Source organism: Mobula birostris, chromosome 8 (genome assembly GCF_030028105.1).
Source record: "Mobula birostris isolate sMobBir1 chromosome 8, sMobBir1.hap1, whole genome shotgun sequence".
Classification (NCBI taxonomy): Eukaryota; Metazoa; Chordata; class Chondrichthyes; order Myliobatiformes; family Myliobatidae; genus Mobula; species Mobula birostris.
This window is the reverse complement of record NC_092377.1, coordinates 103,895,450-103,909,940: the sequence shown is the minus strand read 5'-3', so window position 1 is coordinate 103,909,940 and position 14,491 is coordinate 103,895,450. Positions and strand designations below refer to the sequence as shown.

The 14,491-nt window shown below is 43.6% G+C and overlaps 1 protein-coding gene across 1 annotated transcript in view; it reads left to right on the top strand.

Moving 5' to 3' along the window:
* The window catches only part of LOC140201550 (uncharacterized), a 43,275-nt gene extending 31,074 nt beyond the window's left edge, over positions 1-12,201 (top strand). Inside the window, exons 2-3 of the mRNA XM_072265835.1 lie at positions 11,436-12,079; positions 12,134-12,201. Of these exons, the coding sequence (XP_072121936.1) occupies positions 11,436-12,079; positions 12,134-12,201 (712 nt within the window). The remainder of the gene's footprint in view (positions 1-11,435; positions 12,080-12,133) is intronic.
* Positions 12,202-14,491: the final 2,290 nt, after the last annotated feature.

The window sequence follows — 14,491 nt, the reverse complement described above, 5'->3', positions numbered from 1 at the left end:
TACCACTTAACTAGTTGGTTTATCTTGCTTCTATACCCCATGAGATTCTGCCAGCAATGGTTGTATCATCAGCTTATTTTATAGATGGTATTTGAGCCGTGCCTAACCACATAGTCATGGGTAGAGAGAGAGTAGAGCAGTGGGCTAAGCACACAACCCTGAGGCATGCCAGTGGTAATTGTCAGTGAGGTGGAGTTATTACTAATCTGCATAGATTGTGGTCTTCTGGATAGGAAGCCAAGGATCCAGTTGCAGAGGGAGATCCAGAGGCCTGTGTTCTGTAGCTTTTCAATGCGGACCATAGGAATGATGTGTACCGATGTGGTATCAGGTGCATGGGTTTCTCTGCTAGTGACTGCAGAACATGCTGCACACATGTTGGACACACTGTCTTCCACTTTATCTGTAGTCACAGCTCATTCTTTGTTTTTGTAAATATTTTCAGTTCCCCCAGGGAACAAACATGGTATGTTTGAATAATTTTCTTTTAGTCTTGGCTTCAAGGTTACAGCTTCTTAGAAGTCTCATCTACAGTGTCAAGTCTTGGCCTGAGGTAATAAAGCTCATCCTCGTCCTCTTCAACAGACCGTCGTTCTCAGTATTCCTGCGAGTTCTATAGTTGCCAACAGGGACTGGAGAAAGTTGTTCATCTTGTTCGGAAGGAAGAAATCCACAAGGGAACAATAGATCCTATGTAATGTCCATATGGGCCCAGACTGGTTCTCAGGACGTACCTTGTAGACCGGCAGATCGCCAGTTTGGCTCACAACGACGTGTATGATTTCTTCCCATTTAGTAATAAGTTTGTTTTTAACCACATTCTTTACTAGCACTCCATCTCCTTCTTTCCACTCTGAAACTGGCACATGATTTCAAGTTCCCTGGCCCCCATCATCTTATTTTTACTATGGATGTCTAGTCCCTCTCCATCACCACCCCCCACCAGGAAGGCCTCAAAGCTCTCCATTTCTTTCTGGACACCAGACCCAACAGGTTCCCCTTCACCACCACTCTCCTCTGTCTAGTGAAACTTGTCCTCACTCTTAATCTCCTTCGGCTCCTCCCACTTCTTTTAAACCAAAAGGTGTAGCCATGGACACTCGCACGGGTCCCAGCTATGCCTGCCTTTTTGTCAGCTACGTGGAATAGTTTATGTTCCAAGCCTGCACTGGTGGCCATTCCCCACTCTTCCTGTGCTACATCGATGACTGCATTGGTGCTGCTTCTTGCACCAATGCGGAACCTGTCAACTTCATCCACTTTGCCCCCAGCTTCTGTCCTGCTCTCAATTTTACCTGGTCCATTTCCGACACCTCCCTCCACTTTCCTGATCTCTCTGTCTCTGCTTCTGGAGACAGCCCAGCTACTGATATCTATTATAAAACCCACGGACTCTAAAGGCTACCTGGACGATACCTCTTCCCACCCAATATTTGTCAAAATGCATCCCCTTCCCTCAATTACCCCATCTCTGCCACATCTGATCTCAGGAGGAGGCTTTTCATTCCAGAATGAAGGAAATGCGCTCCTTCTTCAATGAAAGGGTCTTCCCTTCCTCCACCATCAACACTGCCCTCAGCTACATCTCTTCTATTTCATGCACGTCTGCCCTCACCTCATCCTCCCACCACCCTACGAGGGATAGGGCTCCTCTTATTCTCTCCTACCACTCCACCAGCCTTCATTTCATAATTCTCCGTAACTTCTGCCATCTCCAACGAGATCCCACCACCAAGCACATCCTTCTCTCCCCCCGCCCAATACTTCCTGCTTTCTACAGGGATCACACCCTATGTGACTCCTCTGTCAATTCGTCCCTTCCCACTACTCTTCCTCCTGGCACTTAGCCTTGCAAGTGGAACAAGTGCTACACCTGCCCCTACACATTGTCCCTCAATACCATTCAGGGCCCCAAACAGTCCTTCCAGGTGAGCTGACACTTCACCTGTGAGTCTGTTGGGCTCATAAACTGTGATCGGTGCTCCCGGTGTTGCCTCCTGTATGACCTGCAGTAGATTGGGAGACCATTTCACTGAGTACCTACTCTCTGTCCACCAGAAGAAATGGGATTTTCCAATGGCTACCCATTTTAATTCCACTTCCCATTCCTATTTCAATATATCTATCCATGGCACTCTCTACTGTCGCGATGAAGCCACACTCAGGTTGGAATAACAACATCTTATATTCCGTCTGGGTAGCCTCCAACCTGATGGCATGGACATCGATTTCTTGAACTTTCGGTAATGACCCCTTTCACCATTCCCCATTCCCTCTTTCACCTTCTCTCCATGCCTGCCCATCGCCTCCTCTGGTGCCCCTCCCCCTCTTTCTTCCTTGGCCTTCTGTCCTCTCCTATTACATTCCCTCTTCTCCAGCCCTGTATCTCTTTCACCAATCAACTTTTCAGCTCTTTACTTCATCCCTCCCTCTCTCAATTTCACCTGTCACCTTGTGTTTCTCCCTCCCCTCCTTCCACCTTTTAACTCTACTCCTCATCTTTTTTCTCCAGTACTACTGAAGGGACTCGGCCCAAATCACCGACTGTACTCTTTTCCATAGATACTGCCTGGCCTGTTGAGTTCTTCCAGCATTTTGTCTGACTTCTGGAGGTAAGTTTTGTTTATAAAAATAACAATAGGTACAAAATATTTACACAAGAACAATTCAAAATTCCAGGATTCTGTTTTAGATTCCAAGTCTCAGATATCAAACGAAAATCCAATTCCTTTTTAGCTAGCATCAGTGAGACTAATTAGAATAACCTTTATTACTCCAATACCTCTGGCTAATTACATCCATAAGACATAGGAGCAAAGTGAGGCCATTCAGCCCACAAGTCTGCTCCACCATTCCGTCATGACTGATCCCAGATCCCACTCAACCCAATACACCTACCTCTTCACGTTACACATCTAGTGTTATTCCCTTTTTAAAGGTTTACCTATTATTTATTGCTAGTTAGTTAGGAAACTAATTGAATTCCTGTTTTTAAGTCTACAAATTAAAATTCAACCCCCCCCCACACACACATATACGTGTGTATGAGTGTGTGTACACAGCCTAATTACTTTCACGACAAATTTTCCATCATCACAACATTTAAACAAAGTAAATCTCATTCAGTCACTTATCAAATTCCTTGCAAAACTAATCAGTTCTTCCAGAAAACCATATACAGATCCTTTGAACATGAAATGAACTTAGACATCCAATCATACTAGAGCACGAAGCATTCCGTTCCTGCACTGGTTCTTCGATCTTGGGTGGCTCGCCATCTTGCCTGTTGGTTTGTTGGATGAAATGGTGGGTCATCTATGGAAAGTCGCTTCACAATACTTACACAAAAAAAACTGATGAGCCCCTCAGTATGATTTAACAGAACTAATTCCCTGTTACACGGTTGAGATATTGGACTTCCAGCCTCTGCCAATATAATTTCGTTATAGCTGGTGCTCGCTGCAGCCAGAGCTTCAATAAGTCTTTTGTTGATATTGTCTTTCCTCCAGGGGTTTCACCCGAAGGATTTCCAGTAAACAGGGTAGAGAGAATAACTACTAACTCCATATTTGACTGTTTATATTTTTTATTAGTTTCTGTAGTGTTCTGCATTTCCGTCGCTTGTCCACATCTGCTTCAGCCAAGCCTCATTCTTGCACACCTATTTTTTAAAGATTTTTATTTAAATTTGGTAAACCTTGTTTTCACCCCTGCCCGGGTGGAGCTTTCTAACATCACCTCTTTGGGTTTAATTAACCCGGGTTACAAGTGCATGGTCAAAAAAAGCGTGAATTATTTTCCAAATGGGGAGAAAATTCAAAAATCAGAGGTGCAAAGGGACTTGGAAGCCCTCATGCAGGATTCCCTAAAGGTTAACTTGCAAGTTGAGCCGTTGGTATTGAAGCCAAATGTAATGTTACCATTCATTTCGAGAGGACTAGAATACAAAAGCAACGATGTAATGCTAAGGTATTGGTCAGACCACACTTGGGTTAATGTCAACAGTTTTGGACTTCATCTAAGAAAAGATATGATGGCATTTGAGAGAATCCAGAGGAGGTTCACAAGAATGATCCCAGGAATGAAAAGACAAAGACACAGTCAGCATAGCTTTGTGAGTGGCAAAGTGTGTCTCATAAATTTGAGCTCTTTTAACAGGCGGATTGATATTGTCTACATCAACTTCAACAATGCCTCTGCAAAGGTCTTACATGGTAGGCTGGTCTGGAAGCTTAATTCACCTGACATTCAGAGTGAGTCAGCCAATTGGATGCAAATTTGGCTCAGTGGTAGGAGATAGACATTGATGGTGGAGGATTATTTCTCATCCTGGAGGCCTGTTGACATGCTGTGCCACAGGGTTCTGTGCTGGGCCCACTATTGTTTGTCATCTATATTAACTATTGGTTAGTATTGATCATTAAGCTTGCAGCTGACACCAAAATTAGTGATGTAGTGCACAATGAAGATGTTTATCAGAATTTGTGATGGGAAGTGGGCCAAGGAATGGCAAATGCAATTTGGTTTGGACAGTGTGAGCTGTTGCATTTTCCTCAGTTAAACCAGAGCACGACTCAGACAGTAAACGTTAGGACCCAGGGGAGTGTTCCAGAACAGACAGAGGAAGTGTTCAAGACCATAGTTGCCTGAAAACAGTGATACAGACAGACAGGATGGTGAAGAAGGTGTATGTAACACTTGTCTTCATCAGTCAGACACCGAGTACTAGTGTTGGGATGTAAGGTTGCAACTGTACAAGTCAGCGGTACGAGCACACTTGGCGCACAGTTCTGGTGTCTGAGCTGGAGGGGGTGCAGGAAAGATTCTCAATGATGTTACCGGAGTTGGAGAGCTTGAGTAGTAAATGAAGGCTGGGTAAGCTGTGACTGTTTTCCCTGGAACATAGGAGGCCGAGGGGTGAACATGTCAAAGTATATAAAATCAGCAGGTGTACAAATAAGTTAGACGGTCAGTCTTTTTCTCGATGTAGCAGATGCCTGTTGCTTCTTCAGTCCGAGAAAATTCACCATGCCTAGACTGTTTATTCCTCTGCTTAGATGCTGCCTGACCTGCTGAGTTCCTCCAGCACTTTGTGTGTGTTGATCCATATTCCCAGCATCTGCAGAATCTCTTGTGTTTTATATCTGGACTTGCAATCGGGTTGGACTTTGACATTTGACATATGGAATACCCACTGATATTGTTTGCTGCGTTAAAGTAGCTGCTGAGGTTTCTACATAAAAATCATGGTGTTTGAGGCATGTAGCGTGGACCTCGTGCTTTTAACCCAGAAAGCTGGCGGCTGACGTCACTCAGGCACTCTCTCTTAAAATGATGGGGTGGTAAATTGGATTAGTAAGTATGCAGATGATACTAAGATAGGTGGAGTTGTAGATAATGAAGTAGGTTTTCAAAACTTGCAGAGAGATTTAGGCCATTTAGAAGAGTGGGCTGAAAGATGGCAGATGGAGTTTAATGCTGAAAAATATGAGGTGCTACATTTTGGTAGGACTAATCAAAATAGGACATACATGGTAAATGGTAGGGCATTGAAGAATGCAGTAGAACAGAGGGATCTAGAAATAATGGTGCATAGTTCCCTGAAGGTGGAATCTCATGTGGATAGGGTGGTGAAGAAAGCTTTTGGTATGCTGGCCTTTATTAATCAGAGCATTGAGTATAGGAGTTGGGATGTAATGTTGAAACTGTATAAGGCATTGGTAAGGCCAAATTTGGAGTATTGTGTACAGTTCTGGTCACTGAATTATAGGAAAGATGTCAATAAAATTGAGAGAGTACAGAGGAGGTTTACTAAAATGTTGCCTGGGTTTCATCTCCTAAGTTATAGAGAAAGGTTGAACAAATTAGGTCTTTATTCTTTGGAGCATAGAAGGTTGAGGGGGGACTTGATAGAGGTGTTTAAAATTATGAGGGGGATTGACAGAGTTGACATGGATAGGCTTTTTCCATTGAGAATGGGGGAGATTCAAACAAGAGGACATGAGTTGAGAGTTAAAGGGCAAAAGCTTAGGGGTAACATGAGGGGGAACTTCTTTACTCAGAGAGTGGTAGCTGTGTGGAACGAGCTTCCAGCAGAAGTGGTTGAGGCAGGTTCGATTTTGTCGTTTAAAGTTAAATTGGATATATATATATGGACAGGAAAGGAATGGAGGGTTATCGGCTGAGTGCAGGTCAGTGGGACTAGGTGAGAGTAAAAGTTCGGCACGGACTAGAAGGGCCGAGATGGCCTGTTTCCGTGCTGTAATTGTTATATAGTTATATGGTTATATGATTAATGCCAGATAGGCTATTTATACATTCTAAATAGATCTGTGGTTCAAAATTTGGTATAGACACTTATTATGAGGGGATTCGTGGGCCGGGTCAAAATTGACTCGGACCATACTGTGAAGGTATAAAATATTAACAGTATGTAAGGGCTAGAGACTTACTAGCACTCTGCTTAACGAGAAGCCTCCATGTATCAGAATTCGCCGTAGGTGTCAAAGTGATCGATGCGCAGGCGTAAAAGTTGCAGCTAGTTCCCTAAAATCGCGTATGCGCCCATTGGACAATTGTCGTTGGAGGATCAACAGCAGGTAAGCCTGGGATTCCCGGAACCAGTTTAATCACACCAGCAACCGCACTTCAACAGAGGAACAACAGGAATTCTGCAGATGCTGGAAATTCAAGCAACACACATCAAAGTTGCTGGTGAACGCAGCAGGCCAGGCAGCATCTGTAGGAAGAGGTGCAGTCGACGTTTCGGGCCGAGACCCTTCGTCAGAACTAACTGAAGGAAGAGTGAGTAAGGGATTTGAAAGTTGGAGGGGGAGGGGGAGATCCAAAATGATAGGAGAAGACAGGAGGGGGAGGGATGGAGCCAAGAGCTGGACGGGTGATAGGCAAAAGGGATACGAGAGGATCATGGGACAGGAGGTCCGGGGAGAAAGACAAGGGGGAGGGGGTCTCTTGCAAAAACGCCATCCCCTTCTCACAATTCCTCCGTCTCCGCCGCATCTGCTCTCAGGATGAGGCTTTTCATTCTAGGTCGAGGGAGATGTCTTCCTTTTTTAAAGAAAGGGGCTTCCCTTCCTCCACTATCAACTCTGCTCTTAAACGCATCTCCCCCATTTCACGTACATCTGCTCTCACTCCATCCTCTCGCCACCCCACTAGAAATAGGGTTCCCCTGGTCCTCACCTACCACCCCACCAGCCTCCGGGTCCAACATATTATTCTCCGTAACTTCCGCCACCTCCAACGGGATCCCACCACTAAGCACATCTTTCCCTCCCCGCCTCTCTCTGCATTCCGCAGGGGTCACTCCCTACGCAACTCCCTTGTCCATTCTTCCCCCCCCCCCCATCCCTCCCCACTGATCTCCCTCCTGGCACTTATCCATGTAAGCGGAACAAGTGCTACACATGCCCTTACACTTCCTCCCTCACCACCATTCAGGGCCCCAAACAATCCTTCCAGGTGAGGCAACACTTTACCTGTGAGTCGGCTGGGGTGATATACTGCGTCCGGTGCTCCCGATGTGGCCTTTTATATATTGGCGAGACCCGACGCAGACTGGGAGACCGCTTTGCTGAACATCTACGCTCTGTCCGCCAGAGAAAGCAGGATCTCCCAGTGGCCACACATTTTAATTCCACATCCCATTCCCATTCTGATATGTCTATCCACGGCCTCCTCTACTGTAAAGATGAAGCCACACTCAGGTTGGAGGAACAACACCTTATATTGCGTCTGTGTTGCCTCCAACCTGACGGCATGAACATCAACTTCTCTAACTTCAGCTAAGGCCCCACCTCCCCTCGTACCCCATCTGTTACTTATTTTTATACACACATTCTTTCTCTCACTCTCCTTTTTCTCCCTCTGAATATACCTCTTGCCCATCCTCTGGCCCCCCCCCCCGTCTTTCTCCCTGGGCCTCCTGTCCCATGATCCTCTCGTATCCCTTTTGCCTATCACCTGTCCAGCTCTTGACTCTATCCCTCCCCCTCCTGTCTTCTCCTATCATTTTGGATCTCCCCCTCCCCCTCCAACTTTCAAATCTCTTACTCACTCTTCCTTCAGTTAGTCCTGACGAAGGGTCTCGGCCTGAAACGTCGACTGCACCTCTTCCCAGAGATGCTGCCTGGCCTGCTGCGTTCACCAGCAACTTTGATGTGTGTTGCTCAACAGAGGAACAATTGCTTTAAGCTCCTATCAGAACCTGATGCCGCATCCCGGAACAGTCTCAGCTCTTTCTACCTCGCAGACCCATGATCCGAGCCCAGGAATCTCGGTTTTCCGCCGGTGAGCCAAGGTGCTGCCGCTATTAATTCGGAACATGCGCATCGCTGGGATGATGATGGATAGATCGGTCTCTAGGTCGTGGTGGTTTCTGGGTATAGAGGTAGCCATAGGTGACACGGTCTGTGCTTTCCCCGCTACTCTGTTGGGCATCTTGGAAGCGCAGCCGGAGGGAATGGGAGCAGATGATTCTGCCAAACACTGTCATGTTCCAGCTATCCAAATGCACGGATTAGGAAGTCGGAACAAAAGTATACTTACGAATTAATCACGGATGAAGAGACTACCTTTGGTCAATGAAATTGTCAGTTCGTGGTGCATGAAAACTAATCAAAATTCTTTCATCAGATCCAGTTCTTGAGAAAATTACCTTTGTTCTGTGTCCCCTTGTTCTGGACCTTCCCTCCGTGAGAACATGCTTTGTACCATACCCTCAGGCTACATTCAAGATTCAAGGTTCAAGATTCAAAAAACTTTATTGTCACTCTAACCGTACATCAGCTCTGCAGGGCAGAATGAGACAGCGTTTCCCAGGAGCATGAAGATATCAAACGCCTTAGTTCTGTGTAACAAGTGACCTGCAGATGCCACATTCCAGTGAGAAAGACTACTGCCCTCCCCTTCATATTCATTGGCATTGCCATCGATGAATTCACCACTGTCAATCTGCTGGGGGGAGGGGTCAGAGTAATTAGAAAATCTCCCGGATCAGCCATGTAGTATCCTGTGGTCTTTGTAACGCTGTGGGAAATGACAAGAACCTGAAATAATACTAATGAGGAATTGAAGATATAAAAAAAAATAATTTTAAACGTATGTAACCTCTGGCTAAAAGAATAATTGGGACTGAAGAAGAATTTTTGAACTGAAATAATCTCTGTCTTCAGCAGTTAGAAAAAAACCCGGCTTATATTGGTTCTCTTTTAATTTGCAGAGAGACATTGGGAATTTGATAAATAATAAATACATTGTATCTTTGTTTGAGTAGGAGGGGAGGAGGACTCACCAATAAGGACAGGAATGAACATCTGTGTGTAATTAAGTCAGAGCCTTGCAAAGCGAATAACTGATAAGGACTAGACAGTACATCCATCTGTAATTAGACCTTGATTTAGCAGACTCTCTTATCTAAGTAATTAAGTTTTGCGCCAACAGACTTGGTGGGCGTACCAGTTCTAATAACACCTTGCAACAGTAATGTATGGGACTTACTATGTATAAATATACAGCTGTAACCTGACTGAGTTAGTCCACTTGTCGGAGGGTGGCAGTACTTATGTGCCTTCCCTTCGACAACTGGGTCTCAAACTCCTGCGGGAGAGTGTGCAATCAACTGTGGTGATGATAAGAAGCTGATCTCCTGAGTTTTATTCAGATTTGACTTTAACACTAAGGGAGAGAGAGAGAGAAACTGAGCCAAGTCACAGGTTGAAGACAGGCAGAAATGGCTCATTGGATGCAAACTGAATAACAGTCAGAGAATTTGATGGTCATTCGGGATACCTGATCCGGGCAGACAGAAGATGAGGAATTGTTCCTCCAGCTTGCCCTGATCCTCGCTGTAGCAGTGTGATGTCATTGATCACCATAGACACTAAAATTACACTGGACAACAATTTTTTTCAAAAGTGTTGCTTCCTCAGAATTTTTTTTGTTTATGATAGACTGCTTGAAGATGAACATAAATATACTGTAATTTCAGACTACTTGTATTACGTAAGAATTTGGAGAAACAACAAATTAACTTTTATTGAATATAATGTGTTTAATTGCATAATGGTGTTGATGCTTTGAAATAGTTCAACTAAGTTAAAAATATTTTGTTAATGATTTTCATTTGTACTCAGTGTCTGAGGCTTCTCGCTTAAGTATCCAACAATAATTCGCCAGCACTGATGGATTCCAGTTGCTCTGGTATCTTTTCTCCATGACCGCAATGTCCTGGTGAAACCTTTCACCATGTTCGTCACTAACAGCGCTAAGACTTGCAGGGAAGAAGTCTAAATGGGAATTCAGAAAATGAACCTTTAGTGGCATGTTGCATTTCATGGTTTTATATGCTTGAAGCATGCTTTCAATCAGCTGCATGTAGTTTGGTGTAGATGCTGAGAAAAAATTTCAACAACTTCCTTGAATGCCTTCCATGTGATTTTTTTTCTGGTCCCACTAGAAATTCTTCAAATTGCCTGTCATTGATGACCTGTTTGATTTGTGGACCAACAAAAATGCTTTCCTTAATCTTGGCATCAGCTATTCTGAGAAGCATCTGTCTCAAATATCAAAATCCTTCATTGAAATGTTTGTGCCAATGATAGCAAATTCCTTACAGTCCTGAGCCCAATAATTATTACTAAAACCTGTCCTGCCATGCAGCAGCCATGCTGCCTAAGCATGCCCAAGCATGCCTGGACAAGATAGGAAACTTTCCAGCTTACATTGTAGGCAACATTTTAATTAACTTGAATTATGAATTGAAATAATAAACATAAGTGTTTCAAAAAATGGTGCGTGATGGGGAAATTTCATGGTGATTTTCATGATCAGTAGCCCAAAATTCATAAGATACACCTAAAGGTATTCAGGAAGCAAAATCTTTGTTGTCCAGTGTTATTTCATCTGAAATGCTACCTTCACCCATTGATGTCTTTTGTAAATCTTTTTACAGGTTAGAAACAGCAAAGAATTTGTGAATGGGAACCTCAAACACAACAAGTCAGTTTTTCTGCCAATGCACAGATATTTCCTTTGTAGCATCAATATATCTGTTGTTGATCATTGGAGATGAAGAAGTATCTCATCCCAGCTGGAAACGTGCTTTGTGTCTGAAATGAAATTTTCTGTTGTAACTCAGTGAAATCCACTAGAACCGGGTGCTGAGAGCACACCAGCATTTGTTCAACAGAGAGCATTGGTTGTGCGAGGGATTCACTGCGTCTGACACCTGCCTTGAGATATTGCCAGAGAATTGACAGCAGGGAGATGTCATTCACCAGCTCTCAGTGTAGGAAGCCATTCACTCACCCAGCCGGCTCTCAGACATACCAGTGAGTTCACCTTGGGGAGAGGCCATGCACCTGCTCAGACTGTGGGAAGGGATTCAGTCACTCATCTGACCTACAGAGGCACAGACGAGTTCATACAGGAGAGAGGCCTTTCACCTATTCCATGTGTGGGAAGGGATTCAGTCAGTCTTACAGCCTACAGACACACCAGTCTGTTCACACTGGGAAGCGTCCATTCACCTGCTCAGACTGTGGGAAGGAGTTCGCTGTCTCATCTCAACTGAAAGTACATCAGTGCATTCACACAGGAGAAAGGCCATTTACCTGCTCAGATTGTGGTAAGACATTCACTCTGTCATCCCACCTACAGGCACACCAGCAAGTTCACACTGGGGACTGGCCGTTCAGCTGCTCAGACTGTGGGAAAGAATTCACTTTCTCATCTCAACTGAAGGTACACCAACGAGTTCACACTGGGGAGAGGCCGTTCACCTGCTTGGACTGTGGGAAGGGATTTCCTCGGTCATCTCAACTGAAGCTACATCAGCGAGTACACACTTTGGAGAGGCCGTTCACCTGTTCAGACTGTGGGAAAGGATTCTCTCAGTCATCTCACTTATTGGCACACCAGCAAGTACACACAGGAGGGAAGCCATTCACCTGTTCTGCGTGTGGGAAGGGATTCACTCAGTCATCTCAATTGAAGGTACATCAGCAAGCTCACGCTAGGGAGAGACCATTCACCTGCTTGGTCTGTGAGAAGAGATTTCGTCAGTCATCGCAACTGAAGGTACATTCGTGACTTCACACCTGCCCTGGGTGAGCAAAAAGATTTATTCAGTCATCCCACTTGCTGACGAATCACCAAGTTCACACAGAGGAGACAGTTTAAATAACTCTGTGTCGAACTTTTAACCATTATGTTTGGTGAATCCAGTTGCAAGTTGAAGAGTGACTGTTGGTGTCAGATTCTGCTGTTCATCACACCTGGAACTGAACCCTGGTCACTGGGCATGGGAGGGGTTTGTTCTGATGACATTAGCCACTAATTGGACTGGAGTTAAATACTGTGGATCTGTCAGAAATGAATCAGTTCTATTTTAAATCTTACTGACTCTGCAGTGCACTCAATTGATAGTAGAGAAGCCATTTCTCCTGTCGAATCTCATTATTTTTGATCCTCGAGCTCAGAAGTTCAGGAGTGAGCGAGACACTTGATTTTCACAGTCATTTATTTTAAAGTTTAAACGAAGATACAGAGCATTTGAAACCTAAGTGAGGAGCTGAGAATCAAAGCTGAGGTTAAAGAGAATCGATGAAAAGATGGCATATTTGAGAAATCTATCACCTTTATACTCAAGCTAAAGAAATTCCTTAGATTAAAAAAACTATCAAAAGACTACACAACTATAATGATAACACGTGTCATGTGTTAACACTTAGCTAATTAAACAACAAAAAGGTGTATGTAGCTGCTATACCACTTTCTGTCAGTAAGTGGAGACAAACCATCAGATACTGTGAAAAATACATAAATTTGTTAAGGATACAAAATTGTTAAAAATGCAAATGTCAGTAAAAACTATGATTTTAGTTTTGCATTAATTCAACTAGTATTTTATAAAAAGTATTAAAAAACAAATGATTCCAGTAGTTCCCCCACCCCCCCCATGTCACATGCTGGTGATAATAAGCCTTACGTATTCTCATTCCAATTCTATAAGATTCAGTGTTAGAATCATCTGAAAATTCAGAGGCAGAAAATGTAAAAGTATCTACATTACAGAGTAATTAAAACCTACTTCAATTCTATAAAATCAAATAATTTACGTGCTCTTAAAAGCATTTATAGTATTAAATCATGGTTGGATATACTAGGAATACATACTAGTTTGGGCTATTCTCGTAATAATTGCTTTTAAACAAACAAAAATGTAGATTATGATAATGAATATGATGAATTTTTAATATTGAGTAACAGTGTCCGGTATACAGGTGTAACGCTCCTTACCCTTAACTGCAAATGTTCCTCTCCGAACTGCTAAGAGAAGATCTAATGCCACACATTTTTGAAGAACCATTTTATGCATGGCAACCATCTCCGTTGTTACTTTGATGAAAGCCAGTTCAAGCAGCAGAAACCTGGTGAGAAACAGACAAAACAAGTTGGGTTAGTTTTATAAAATAATAAATTAAACTGTCTGCTATAATGTGTATATTAGTCTCTCTGAGATCGGGAGCTCCTGGTTGTGACACAGGTCACCCTAGATTATGTTTTGTTTTCTTGTTTGGGCTTGTTCTGATGCTGCATAGTACCAAAGGAAGAGCTACAGGCCATGGTAGGCCTTCTTCGTGATATGAAGTCAGCCATTGTTTGATGATGCCTTTCATTGTCTCAGTTTGTCCTGATGACTCTGGATGATAATGAAAAGACCATTCAATAATCATCAGTCCATGTAATTCTTGACAAACATTTCCAGTGGAATATGTTGCTTGGTCAGGGTCAATGTGACATGGCAATCTCCATCTCGAAATATAGTCCTGAATCAGAGTTTTGTCTCTGTGTGTGGCAGTGGCTTTTCTTGCTGGGATGGCTTCCACCCATCCTGAAATTTGTCCACTCATCTAACACATCTGAATATCCTTGGCATTTTGGTAAAGTAATGTAGTCCACTTGTAGATGGAAAACCGAACCAAGTGGGGCGGGAACCCCGAGTCGTGGTATCTTTTCTGTTGATCCGGGGTTTGTTTTCTGACACGTCATACACCTTTCAACTGTTTGTCGAGCTTGCATCCTGAACTTTGCATCCACCACCACCAGGAGAATCTGTTGACCATCTCTTGCACTCCAATGTGCCCCAAGGAGTATATCTACTGTGCCAGATGAGGAAGCAGTTTATTTGGGGCCACTAGTCTATCAGTAGTGCCATAGCTCCTTACTCCATCGTTATTTATCAGCTCACCATTTTCCATTCAGTAACACTTCCCTTCATTTGAGCACTGATCTTGCATTTCTTAAATATCTTGTATGTTTGTTTGTGATACAGAGTTTAACTTGGTTTCCATGGTTTCACTTACAGGTATCTAGTTTTCTTCTATATCCTTTATTCCTTCTCTTGCTGCTCTTTTTCCAGTTTTGTTTGCAAAGGTATTTCCACGGATTTCCATTGTGGTCATTATAG